Source organism: Sciurus carolinensis, chromosome 10, assembly GCF_902686445.1.
Source record: "Sciurus carolinensis chromosome 10, mSciCar1.2, whole genome shotgun sequence".
Classification (NCBI taxonomy): domain Eukaryota; kingdom Metazoa; phylum Chordata; class Mammalia; order Rodentia; family Sciuridae; genus Sciurus; species Sciurus carolinensis.
Window position 1 is genome coordinate 69348397 of NC_062222.1, and position 12479 is coordinate 69360875.

Below are 12479 nucleotides of genomic sequence, written 5' to 3' on the forward strand. Positions count from 1 at the left end.
CTTCCTTATGATTGTATTCACTTGAGCTGGGACTTCTCTAATTCTACCACATCCCTTATTTAAAGAAAATGTCCCCTGAATTTCTTTTCAACACTAATATGTTTATATATCAATTAAGGCCAACTCTTACAAACTACAGTCTCTACTTTAAAAATCAAAGTTATATTATGATATTCATTTTGAAATCATTAAATTTTTAAAAAATAGGGTTAACTTTTCAAGAACAGTAACCCACTAAAACAATCAAATTTTTATTTCAAGGAACTGCCATATCATGGTTATTTCCTAATACCATGTTCACCTGTTTAAAAAATACCATCAGTCCCACCACTACCACTTACTTCCCTGACATTCTGGAGGGACAATTACATTTCTCTGAAACATCATGGCTCGCTTTTTCTCCACCTCCGTTCACCTTCCTCAGAGGTCCTCTTGGCCTGGGTACTGCTGTCGCAGTACACTGTCACAGTACACTGTTTTTGTCAAAGTACTTAAAATAGTTTGCACTTGTCTTATTTGCCATTTTGTTTGATTATTTGAGTCTTTCTCCTCCATCAAACTATGACCTCCTTAATGGACACAGTGACTCATGCTTGTAATCCCAGAAATTTGGGAGGCTGAGGCAGGAGGATTGCAAGTTCAAGGCCAGTCTCAGCAATTTAGTGAGACCTTGTCTCAAAATTTAAAAAAAAAAAAATTGGGAAAGGAGCTCAGTGATAAAGCACCCATGGATTCAATTCCTGGTACCAAAACAAACAGCTATTAGCTCCTCAGAGGAAGGGAAAGGGTCTATCATAAACCATCTTAGAGCCCCACACATACCATATACAATGGCTGGGTTTTAGAGAACAAAGCATGCAAGGATACATAATATAGACAGCTAATAAACATGTATTGCTACTGACTGTGAATTGGCCACATTCATAAAGCTAGTAATACTGATAGAATCCATAAGTATAAGTTTATACCCAAAGCAATGAGTTCCAATAACATGTGGAGATCCCCGAATTCAAAGAAAACTGGGAAGACTCAAAGGCAGAGATGAAGGAGACACATAATCAAGGCTTCACAGCTTTTACAGAATAGCTAAGGAATGCCAAAGACAACTCACTTTCTCTACCATCAGAAGTGTGCCTAAAAATATTTTCAGAGCATTTCATGAAATATTTTTTGTTCATGAAACAGATCTATCTTTTCCTGAAGTTCCCCAGTCAGGAACCAAGTTTTAGTGATAATTTCTAGAAGCTTCACTTAGATAACATATATTTGCAAGTGAATTTCTAGTGAATTATAACAGCTAATTTTTACCTGAACAAAAATTCATCTAAAATCAAACTGAAAGAACATGTCAAGGTCCAATTTGCAATTATAAAATAAAGGATTTATATTTAACCAAGAATGTATTTAAATTCTACTGAGTCTATGCTCAGTGGTAGAGCAAGTGTCTAGTACACAGGACTAGACGCTGGGTTTGATCCTCAGCACCAAAACCAAACAAAACACCCAATCGCCAGCACCATAAAAAAAAAAAAAAAAACTAAAGAATTTACTATGAGAAAAATATAAGTTGAGTTGGGTTTTTAAATTATAAGAATTTTATACATTTTCTAATAATCAAATGCAAAACTGATCACATGTCAGAATCATTTCATAGTGCAAATGACCATGATTCTATTGAATGACTTGCAAGAAACTATTAGATCAACACAAACCTGGGCTATGGCAGGCATACAGTTTGGAAAACAGTTTGGCACTTTCTCAAAAAATAAAGCATGAAACTATCATGATATCCAGAAATTCAACCCCTAAGTATCTAACCATGATTTTGCACACAAATTTCATAGAATTATTCTAAACAGACCAAAAAAGAAAAACCTGGAAACATGTTTATCACAATCCAACCAACCAAATACTATCCAGCAATAAAAAAGACAGAATTACTGACACAGTCTATGCCATAAATGAACCTCAAAATATTATCTGGATGAGGCAGGCACAGTGGCACACAACTGTAATCCCAGATACTCGGTAGGCTGAGGCAGGATAAATATCAAGTTTGAGGCCAACCTTGTCAACTTAGTAAGACCCTGTCTCAAAATAAGAAAATAAAATAAAAAGGGATGGGGATGGGGATGTAACTCAGTGGTTAAATGACCCTGGGTTCAATCCCTAGTGCCACCAAAAAAAAAAAAACTGGGTGAAAAAATTAGATGCAAGAAACCACAAGATTCCATTTATGACTCCAAATATGTAAAATGTCCAGAATAGACCAATTTACATCAAGAAAAAACAGATTAATGGTTGGACAGGCCTGGAAACATCAATTAACTATAAGTGGATATAAGGGATCTTAAGGGAAAGAATAAAATCTCCTAAAACCAATTTATGATGATAGCTGTACCACTCAGTAACTAAAAAAAGCAATGAATTATATACCTGAATTGAGTAAATTTTATGATATACAAGACACGTCTCAGCGAAGTTATTCCAAAAACAAATAAACCCGAACAAAAAGAAATCCTAGGCTGAGAAGGAACACTCATAAAATGAGGTATAACATAGGAGATAAAAAATATCTGGGAGGCAACTTGGCAAGATCCTGTCTCAAAATAAAAAATAAAAAGGGCTGAGGGTGTGACTAGTGGTTGAGCACCCTTGGGTTCAATCCCCAGTACCCCTTCACCCCACAAAAAAAAAAAAAAAAAAAACAAGAATGAAAGGCGGGGAAAAAAAGGGATCTGGGTGACAGTAAACATACCATGAGTAAAGTCAGCCATCCCACCTTCCCAAAAGGATCATTTACCAGCTACCAAAAGTCAAGTCAGACTGAAGCTTCCTCTTTACTCTTTAAAATGCTCGCAAGCACGTGCCTGGAATGTGTGAAGCACTGGGCTCGATTCTCAACAACACATATAAATAAATGAATAAAATAAAGGTCCATAAACATCTAAAAAATTTTTTTAAATTAAAAAAATGCTCTGCCAGAAAAATGGGGAGAACTTGCACTCTGCAGGTGTCACCCCAGGCAGAAATCAATATTTATACTAGGCTTAGCCTGAAAACTGCCAGATTATTTAAAAGCTGACACAGATTAAGAATTAAGTCAGTCTCATGATTTCTACTTTAACCTTACAGTAATATGATTGATAAAATGAGAATAATGAAGGCATTTATAAGAATAGGCACCTGTCATAAATAAGCAAAAACCCCACGCTATAAACAATAAGAGAATTCTAAAATCTGCCTGAGACAATGGCGCATACCTGGAATCACAGCTACTAAGGAGGCTGAAGCAGGAGAATCCCAAGCTCCAGGCCAACCTGGACAATTTAGCAAGACCCTGTCTTGAAATACAAAGGGATAGGGTATGTAGCTCAGTGGTAGAGGATCCCTGGGTTCAATGGCCAATACTGCCCCCCAAAAAAATGGAATTATAAAATCCAATCTTTTTAAACTGCTAACCTGGAGCTTTTGGTTGTCTGGACATAGTTTCCATTTAAAAACAGAAATTAAGTATAATTGGTATACTTCGAATTTGACTAAAACCAAGTGTGTGATAAGGAGACAATAATAATCTAAATAAAACTAGTTCTTTCCAATTTTTACAGGTATTAGAAATTTATTTTTAATGTAACATACTAGTATTCACTGGATCCTTTCAATATTCTAATAGTAAAATGTTACTGCCTACATATTTCCATATGGTACAGTTTATATTTATACAGCTTTTTTAAATAGAGAGTTAATAGCCTAACACTAAAAGGGGAGCAGAGGGGAAGAGAAGACACCCAGATTATAACAGGAAAACTAATTCCTGGAAGTGTAACTGCTAAGCCAGTGACTTGAAAAATGCAAAATGACAAGAGTTTTAACTAATTTGGTAACAACAGACCTCTTTTTAAGCAATTAAAAAAAAAAAAAAAAACTATTTAAAACATAGCAAATTAACAGTGAGATGTTACATTTTCCTTTAAGGAAAAAATTAAAACAAAAATCATGATATTATGGACTTAAATTTTTACCAGTTACCAATTTACCAAATAGGCCTAATTACTTAGAAAATGTCTAAGGTAAACATTTTTTCAATTGAAAGATAAAAAACTTCTGAAAAACAGCATAAGAAACAGAAATCCTAGTTTTTTTGCTTAAAAAAAAAAATTCTTTTCCAAGGAAGTTTAAATATTTTCACATGACACACAATACTTACATAAGAAGTTAACATTGTGATAACACACATACTAGGAGTCAAATTTGAAAAATAAAATGCATAATTTGAAAAAATGCATAAAATGAATTAGAACTGTCTAACAGTCTTTACATAACTTATACCTATATTGGAAATGATGAAAAGATGAAATACATAGCACAGTGAATTGTAAAAAAAAAAAAAAAAAAAAGTTGACGAAACAGTGGAGGGAAAAACTAAAGAAAATTTTAAAAGGTAAAAGAAAAGTTAAAGTAAGAAAAAGCCTAAGAGAGAGGCCGACTTTCATGATTATTGACTATATTTCAAAAGTCTCCCATTAGTTTCCTACTTTTGTACAAAACAGTAAAAACTGGTTCATTTTATACCACTTTCCATAAATTGCCTTACAGAATAAATCAGATACACCTGCATTTTTAAAGCAGGGAGAGTGGGGGAGAAAGGAAGCAACTTAACAAGTTATCCAGACACACATTACCCAGGATGGAAGTCACATGATAACCACCAAAACATATGCACCAAATCAAAATTTAATTACACTGCACAACACAGTTTCAGTTGTGCTTCATATTTTATTGACTGCTTTGCTTTTGACAGGACAGTTTCCTGAAGGAAAGTTCCAAGAACTGAAAAGTTACAACACCCACATACCAGAGAGTGTTTCCTGAATTTTGTTGCAGGAAGTGACATCTGCTATAATTTTAACATTTACTTCCCAGTAGGAGAGTCATTTAAAATTTTTTATTGAACATTATTTATTCAACAACAGTACACCTAGGCAAAGCTTTTGTTAAAAACACAAAACAAAAAGCTTTCATTTCATTTCATGATGTTTAGACAAAATCACTACCAATTCACAAGTGTAACTCTTCCCTGGGAAGGAAAACAACTTGTTTGATAAACTGAGGTGTGTGGGGTAGAGAGAGTGACTCAGTAGTTTAGGGAGGGAACACACAGGCCATAGAAAAGGGTATATTAAATATCCAGATCCTTGAGAAGAAACAATTCCTGGAAAAGTGCTACATGATCAAACACTGTGCATTACTTCTTGGTACCTTTTACTTATTTTTTAAACATAGGTATATTTCGGCATTTCAACATTTCAGTCAGCATTTATATGAAGAAAAATTTATCTCTGTTCTCTACTGAGTTCCATTCTGTTTAAATAAAAGGGGAAAATTGGTACATATACGTTAAATCAAAATTTAATTGCCTTGTACAGTAGAGTGTGTGTGTGTGTATGTATTTTTTTTTTTTTATGGTAACAGGTATTAACAACTGAGTCACATCCCCAGTTTTTTGTTTTTTTGTTTTTTTGTTTTTTTGAGACAGGGTCTTTGGTAAATTGCTTAGACCTCACTAAATTGCTGGGACTGGCTTTGAACTCCCAATCCTCCTGTCTCAGCCTCCTGAACAGCTGGGATTATGGACATGCAACACCAAATACACCATTTCAGGGAGCTGTATTCAACCCCCCCACCCACCACAGGCAGCCAGCAAGGGCTCAACTCAGGCTCCACCCTGGACCTGTCTAATCAGTCTGTCTGGGGGAAGAGGGAGCAGAGCCTGCATATTAATTAGCACCTGGTGTTTCTTGTGTCAAGTTTGAGAACCTAATCTGAACACATTATCCCGAAAATATTTTTATTTCCCCTTGTTTAACAGCCAGTCCAGAAGCAAGCAATACTGAGAAGGCAAGATCCTTTAGGATAAAACAAAGGTCAGTAAGTGACTCAAGAGTCACAACCTTAACTCTCCCCCAACCCACCCAAAAGGATCCTGCAGTGTGCAGGGCTCTAAGTACTCTGCACCAGAGCTACTATGTAGGGAAAGTATTCTTTGTACTTGTTAGCATGTGGTCAAACCATGGGCGCCCTTCAAAAATATAATACCTAATAACAAAATAAAGACAAGAGTTAAATTTTTTTTTCCCTTTGTTTACTTCAGTTTTTTTGGATAAGATAATGTCACCCCTGGGATTTCCTCTTAATACTTTAAATCTGACACCAAGTTACTGCCTTAAGAATGTGACAGGAGTTTAATCTGGTTAAATTAAAAACAAAGCCAATAAACCAACACAATAAAGCGGGTCTTCAGCAGAGAACAGGGCTGTCAGGGTATGGGTCTGCTGGCTCAGTGGCCATCAGGTTAAGCTTTAACTCATTGTGGACAGATAGGAAAGGGAAGAATTTGCACAGGAGAAGGATTCTCAACACTGATTGCCACCAAAACACAGAAAGTCAGCACAGGGCTGGTTTTAAAGTTAATCTTTACTTTTGGTTCCCAAGGACATTTATCCCCAAAGTGACAAATCTTATTTTTTCCTCCTGAGTATAAATCTAATCTTTATCCATCTGATACATTTATATTTAACCAAGACTGCATTCTACCTGCTCAATTTGAGCAAATGAGTACACATTAAGTTCATAATAAAACAAATTAATAAATTCTGAAGCATAGCTAAAAGACTACCACTTCAACTCTCCCAACTTTTTAAAAATAATCATTTTAACCTGTAAAAGTTATGAACTCATCATATAAGATGGAACTGAATAAAAAACATAGAAATGATACTCAACTCACTATATGAGATTTGTATGAGAGTCAAGAAACACGTCTAAGAAACTTTTTCCTAAAGGTACACAGTGTATTTCCACTATAACCACATACTGAATTGATCTTCTTTATTTGAAAATCTTGGAAACCAAATGAAATGGAGAAGTTTGCTAAAAGAAAACGAAGTTTACATATTTAGAAGCTGTCAAATTGTCCTTCATACCACAAAGCAGTGGTGAAGCTAATCAGTTTTATTTTTCCTCTATTTTATTGTTAGCAGATAATGCACAAATTTGGGATGCTCAAAACAAGTGAATGACATAATCAGGTTAATATAGAAATGTAGTCCTATTTACAAATAAGATCATATTTTTCATTCTTGAATACATTTGAAATTTAAAATCTTTTAAACAGTATTCTTTAATTCCCATTTTCAAAAGAGTGTAGATCCAGCTTGGAATACCATCTCAGGACATGATATAGAATCCCCTAAATCTCCTAAGAGATCTTTTGCATCAATTTTGCCAAACAACATTCCCCAAACCAGCTGACTTTAAGAAAAAATTACTCATTACTTCTTCAGTCTTTATCATGGGAAGAAGCCTAGACTGTGAGTCAGGAAACTCGGCGGGGATCTCAGGATGAACCAGAAAGAAATCACTTAAAAGACTTGTGTTTCTCTTCTGTCAAGGACACTGTTTATAATGGTGTCATACGGAAAAATGGGGACAGTCACGGGGTCAAAATAGTACGTATGTTATTTCTCTTCCTTGAACCACACTTTCCAAACTACAGTATCCTTCTTCTTTGCTATTGACTCATATTTAATCAACTCCTTTATGTTCATGAATTTTCTTCCACAATAATCAGTAGCTTATAAGTCAGGGGTGGGGGCACAGGGTGGGGCAAAATTGGTTTAAGAGCAGTCCTTTTTCCAACAGGAAAATTTCCCTCACTAGAGTCAGAGATCCACCAAAAACCGGCTTCATATTAATCTTGGGAACAATCTGACTTTACCTCTTTATTGGTTTTCTTTTCTTCTTTTTTTAAACTTCATTAACATTAACTTGAGTCAAATTCAAAAGAAAAAAACTGTGGAAAGTTGACTAAACCTAATTTCCTTTTGCAGTTTCTAAGAGCTTTCTTTTGAGAACATGTGTGCTAAGCCACCAAAAGCAACTCTCCCAAAGAAGCAAGTTCAACACCTCCACTTCCCGACCCAGGCACCCTTCCCCCCAGGGTGGGGGTGGCCCAGGGCTTCTCAGGTAGCACACAGTGTTTTTTAAAACTGCTTAATCCCTGCAAATAGTTGAAGGTCTGTATATATTCCTTTCTAAAATTCAGGGATTGCTTCAATGAGAAGGTTAGAGAAGAAGGAGATTCAGACAAAGCCCTCCTTTTTATTGATCCATCAACATCACACCTCAGTATAAAGCAAGCTAATCCATATTGAAAAAGATCCATAAACCGTTAGATTTATTGGTTCTCAAAAAGAGGGAATGCTAATTTTTAATACTTCTATAAAGAATAGTCTCCACATACTTTAGATCAGAAAGCTAGAAACTAAAACTATGATCTTATAACTATTTCACATTAAAGAAAGCAAGTTTGTTACAATTCCTTCTAGGAAGGGTATTCTATCTGTCTGCTATGTTGATAGTTCCAAAGAAAGTACATGAGTTAAGGCATATGTCCTGGGGACAAACATTGCATTTCTGGGTGACTACCTTTCTCCACAATTCCTATAACTCATAAGCCAAATATTGTTTTCAAGCTACTGATCAAAAGACTCTCAGTTTTAAAAGTTAGGTAATTCACACTTTACTCAACAAATGTCTTTTTTAAGAAAAGAATTCAACCACAGAAGCAAAATAATTTCCTACTTTTAAGTTTTGGAATGAGGTAAAGGAGTAAATAACCCTAATTTTAAAAAGTTCATAAACCAAGAAATACTTAGGCAGCTGCTCCCTTTCAAAGTACTTCCAGTTTATGTAGGGGGCACTAAAAGGAAGAAACACTGCACCTAAGAAGCAGGCTATAGAGTTTGGCAATTCACTGAAAAAAATTAGCCATATACCACCCATCGATATCAAATCCAGAATGACACTACCTGATAGCAATGCCAATTAATTAGAGTAAAAGGCCAAAGGTTGACTCCTTTATTCATTACAATTACTGCAAATTTCCCATCTAAGTTCCCAGCTACAAATTATTTCAATGCACAGTGACACTACTGTGGTTAAACATTGAGCTATGATTCTCTAAGTCCAAAGATTGTGAAAATCTAAGTTAATTGTCTCAAGAATACTAATATGACACATGGTCAAGATTTTACTGGCCAGATTATACATCACAAATAATGTTTCAGTTTCTCTTAGCAATACTCAGGGAAACTTGGCCCAGCTTTGGGGGTACTCTGAAATCCAAAAATATCTTTAATCTATTCCATATATTCCCTTTTGGATCTCAAAGATTATCTACTCTCCCATAAAGCACAATGTCTGAAAGTAAGATTGGACCACATTCTAGGTTTAACTCAAGAAAAGGGTTATTTACAAGTATGAAATATATTCCCCAACATGCACACTAATAAAACAGACACAAGGAAGGGCCTTGTTGCTTTGTTCTTAGTTCAAGGACATATCTGAAGGCCAGGTAGCACATCAAAAATACGCACAGTCCTCTTATTTCAATTGCTAGCCTGTTGTACCACCCTACTGATAACTCAGATTATGACATCTTGCAGCAAAGCAATTTTAGCAGAAATCACTTTCTGTACTCTTATACTGAGGCTTTGTAATTCCCTTTTCAACATCTCATCTGTGCATTAAACAGGCAGAAAAGCAAGGAAGTGCTGCAGAGTACCTCTGGAGCCAGAAGTCTGCTACACCGGCCTGACCTCAGGCAAGAAATACCCTGGCTGGGCCTCAGTTTCCTTAATGACCAAAGGTGGATAATAAAAATATTAAGTGAGAAGAGTCCAAGAAGTAATTAAATTAAAGCTGCTCAATGCTGTGTCTGGCACACACAGTACCCCATTTACCTTTTATCTCATTTTATTCTTATCTTTAGTTTAAGGGTTCAGGCATTGAAATCACTCACACTTGTGTTCAATTCTCTGCACTATATTAGGGAGCACTGTCAGCCTTAATTTAATTTCATAAATCAAGATATCCTAATGCAAGGTTTTATGCCATGGACCCCTGTGGTAATTTGATAAATTAATGGCACTCTCAGGATAAAGATTTTAATTACATTAAATAAAACACATAAGAATACAAAGGGAACAAATGACATAGAGATATACCAACCAAAATATTTATTAGACAAATTAACGGTACTATGCTTTTCTTTATTATTAAACAAGATAAAGCTGTTCCTTAATTTTGTAGAAGTGGTATGTACAAGATATTAAGACATATGTAAGAACTGTAATGAGATTATGAAAACGTGGTTTTTATTTGTGATAATATCCAAAGTACTGGTACTACAGGGTTTTGTTTTTGTTTTTGCTTCTCCCCCTCCCTCACCCCACATATATTCCTACTAAAAGAAACGCTAAATTTCACTTAGGGTTTAGCAAAAGTAAACATGCAACTTTATTTTCTCATTCAAGTTTTCCTACTACATTGGTTAAGAACTCCTTTCTTAGAACAATCAATAAAATGGAGGCTGAAGATAAACCACTGAGTTCAGAGGATTAAACATAAAAAGCAGGTGGCACACAAGAGGTCCTCTAGTTAGACATGTTCATTCCTTCCTAAAAAGTTGTTTCTCAGAAAAAAAAAAAAATTAGGTTATATCCAAATTTCAATATTTAAATATTGAAATTTTTAGAAGTTCAAACACCTATTTCTATGATCTGAGACTTAAGACCTAAATTTGTTTAGCCTTCTAAAACATCCCAAATCACTATCTTTTGACAAATAATAGCTTGAAGAGATTTCCTATTATTTTAAATATGTGAGGCCACGGTGCTTTCTAGTAAAAGTTTGAAAGAATGTATATATAACTCTTCAGTTTCCCTTACACCGACTGCTGTCACAACTAAAATGAAGTCACACAGATCACACACAACAGTCTGAATCTTATACTAATCACTAATGCCTTGTCATCACTCTTTTTAAACGCTCGTTACAAAACCAGTAACCAACCATGGAAAGACAGGGCTTGAGGTTCTTACAATAGTGCTCCTCTGACAGCAACTGCAGTTCATTATCCTCTCTCCCCTTCACCAACCCCGGTGAATTCCCGGTCTTTGCCTACTCAGCAGATTCACGCAAGCTGTGCCGTTTTATGTAGAATCGTACGTTCTAGCAGTAAAATTTTCAATCACCAGGCAATTTCTCGCCCATCCTCTCCTAGGCAAAATATGATTTACATTAATTGTATCTCTAAAATTCCTCTTAAGACACCAGCAAGCTATCAGAAGAACCAAAGGGTGGGTGCACAAAGAACATAACGAAAATTTGGGCAAAGACAGGCTAGTGAAATCAACTTAATTTCCCAAAAAATAACAGTTATTTTTAGAAGACGTGGGATCTTTAACTTCAATCTTAACTTTAACCTAGTCACCCTCTCCACTGTGCAGAAACTGTCTAGTATGTTCTCCAAACTGGTTTTTATCTGACGTTCAGTTATGAGCCACAGCATCAAGAGTGATGAGAAAGCAATGACAAAGCTGCTTCCTGCCGGTCTCCTTCCCAGCACCCCATCCCTCCCCCCCGCAACCTTCATTTCCCCTAGCTACTAGCGTATTTAAAAAGTTTCTCTCGGTGCCTGCCTTACCTTGAGTGGGCTGCCATCATTCAGCTTACAGAGCCCAATGTCTTCTGTCCATCAGAGCCTTCAACCCTCGGGACCTGCTGCCAGCGCCGCGTTCACCATTTGCCGGGGCCGTGCGGGGATGATTCCCCAGCGCGAAGCCCCGATGTTAAGGGACTACCTGCTCCGGAGCCCCGGGCGCCCTCAGCGTAGCCTCGGGCTGGGAGCGTATTGGTTCGCTCTAATCCTGATGGACATCCGGGCACTGGGGCCTCTGCAGGAGAACTACACTTTAGCTGAGCCCGGGGAACGTCGCGTCCGGATTCGGAGCGAGCGAGAGCCTGGAGCGATTTCTTGGGCAGGGAAGCAAACGGGCCCACGCGGAAAGCCCGCCAGCGCACGGCTCCCAAAGAGCAGCCGCACGAATCGGGCCAGAGTTTAAAGGAAAAAGGAATTGCCTTTTTGCTCCCTCAAAGTTGTCCGAGTTCGCCGGAATACCCCCTTCAAGAAAGTTCTGGTGGTACGGCCCGCCTCCTTAAATGGGCAGGGCGCTCTGCCGGCCCGAGCTGGAAGCTAGGCAAGGCAAGGCGAGGCGAGGCGCCGCGCCGCGCAGCCAGGCCGGCCCGGGCCGGGTCGGGCCGGGCTGGGTCGGGCCGGGCCGTGCTAGGCTGGGCCCGGCCGGGCGGGGGCGCGGAGCGCGAGCGCCGACGCAGCCCAGCTCTCCGCCACCGACCCTGCCTCCTCACTAGCGCTCGCTGGCCAGGTTTTAACGACGTACAAGCCGGAACACTAAGTACTCGCGGCTCAGAACTCCAGCTACAATTTGAATATTGTTGAATATTGCGGCCCAAGAGGCCGCAGACCGCATGGAACAACCGCAGCAGTAAACCACGTTCGCTACTTTTGATCATTCTAGAGCTTGCAATCAGAAAACGAACGACTAATGCACATTTGT

The 12479-nt window shown here is 37.6% G+C and overlaps 1 protein-coding gene across 3 annotated transcripts in view; it reads right to left on the reverse strand.

Moving 5' to 3' along the window:
* Positions 1 to 12479, reverse strand: part of Aff1 (ALF transcription elongation factor 1) — a 181764-nt gene that overhangs the window by 113432 nt on the left and 55853 nt on the right. The window contains exon 1 of one of the 3 annotated variants that reach the window (XM_047566159.1): positions 11549 to 12007. The exons of the other annotated variants lie outside the window; for them this stretch is intronic. Within the exon in view, the coding sequence (XP_047422115.1) occupies positions 11549 to 11568 (20 nt within the window). The 5' untranslated portion in view covers positions 11569 to 12007. Of the gene's footprint in view, positions 1 to 11548; positions 12008 to 12479 lie in introns of those variants that run through there. 3 annotated transcript variants of the gene reach the window in all.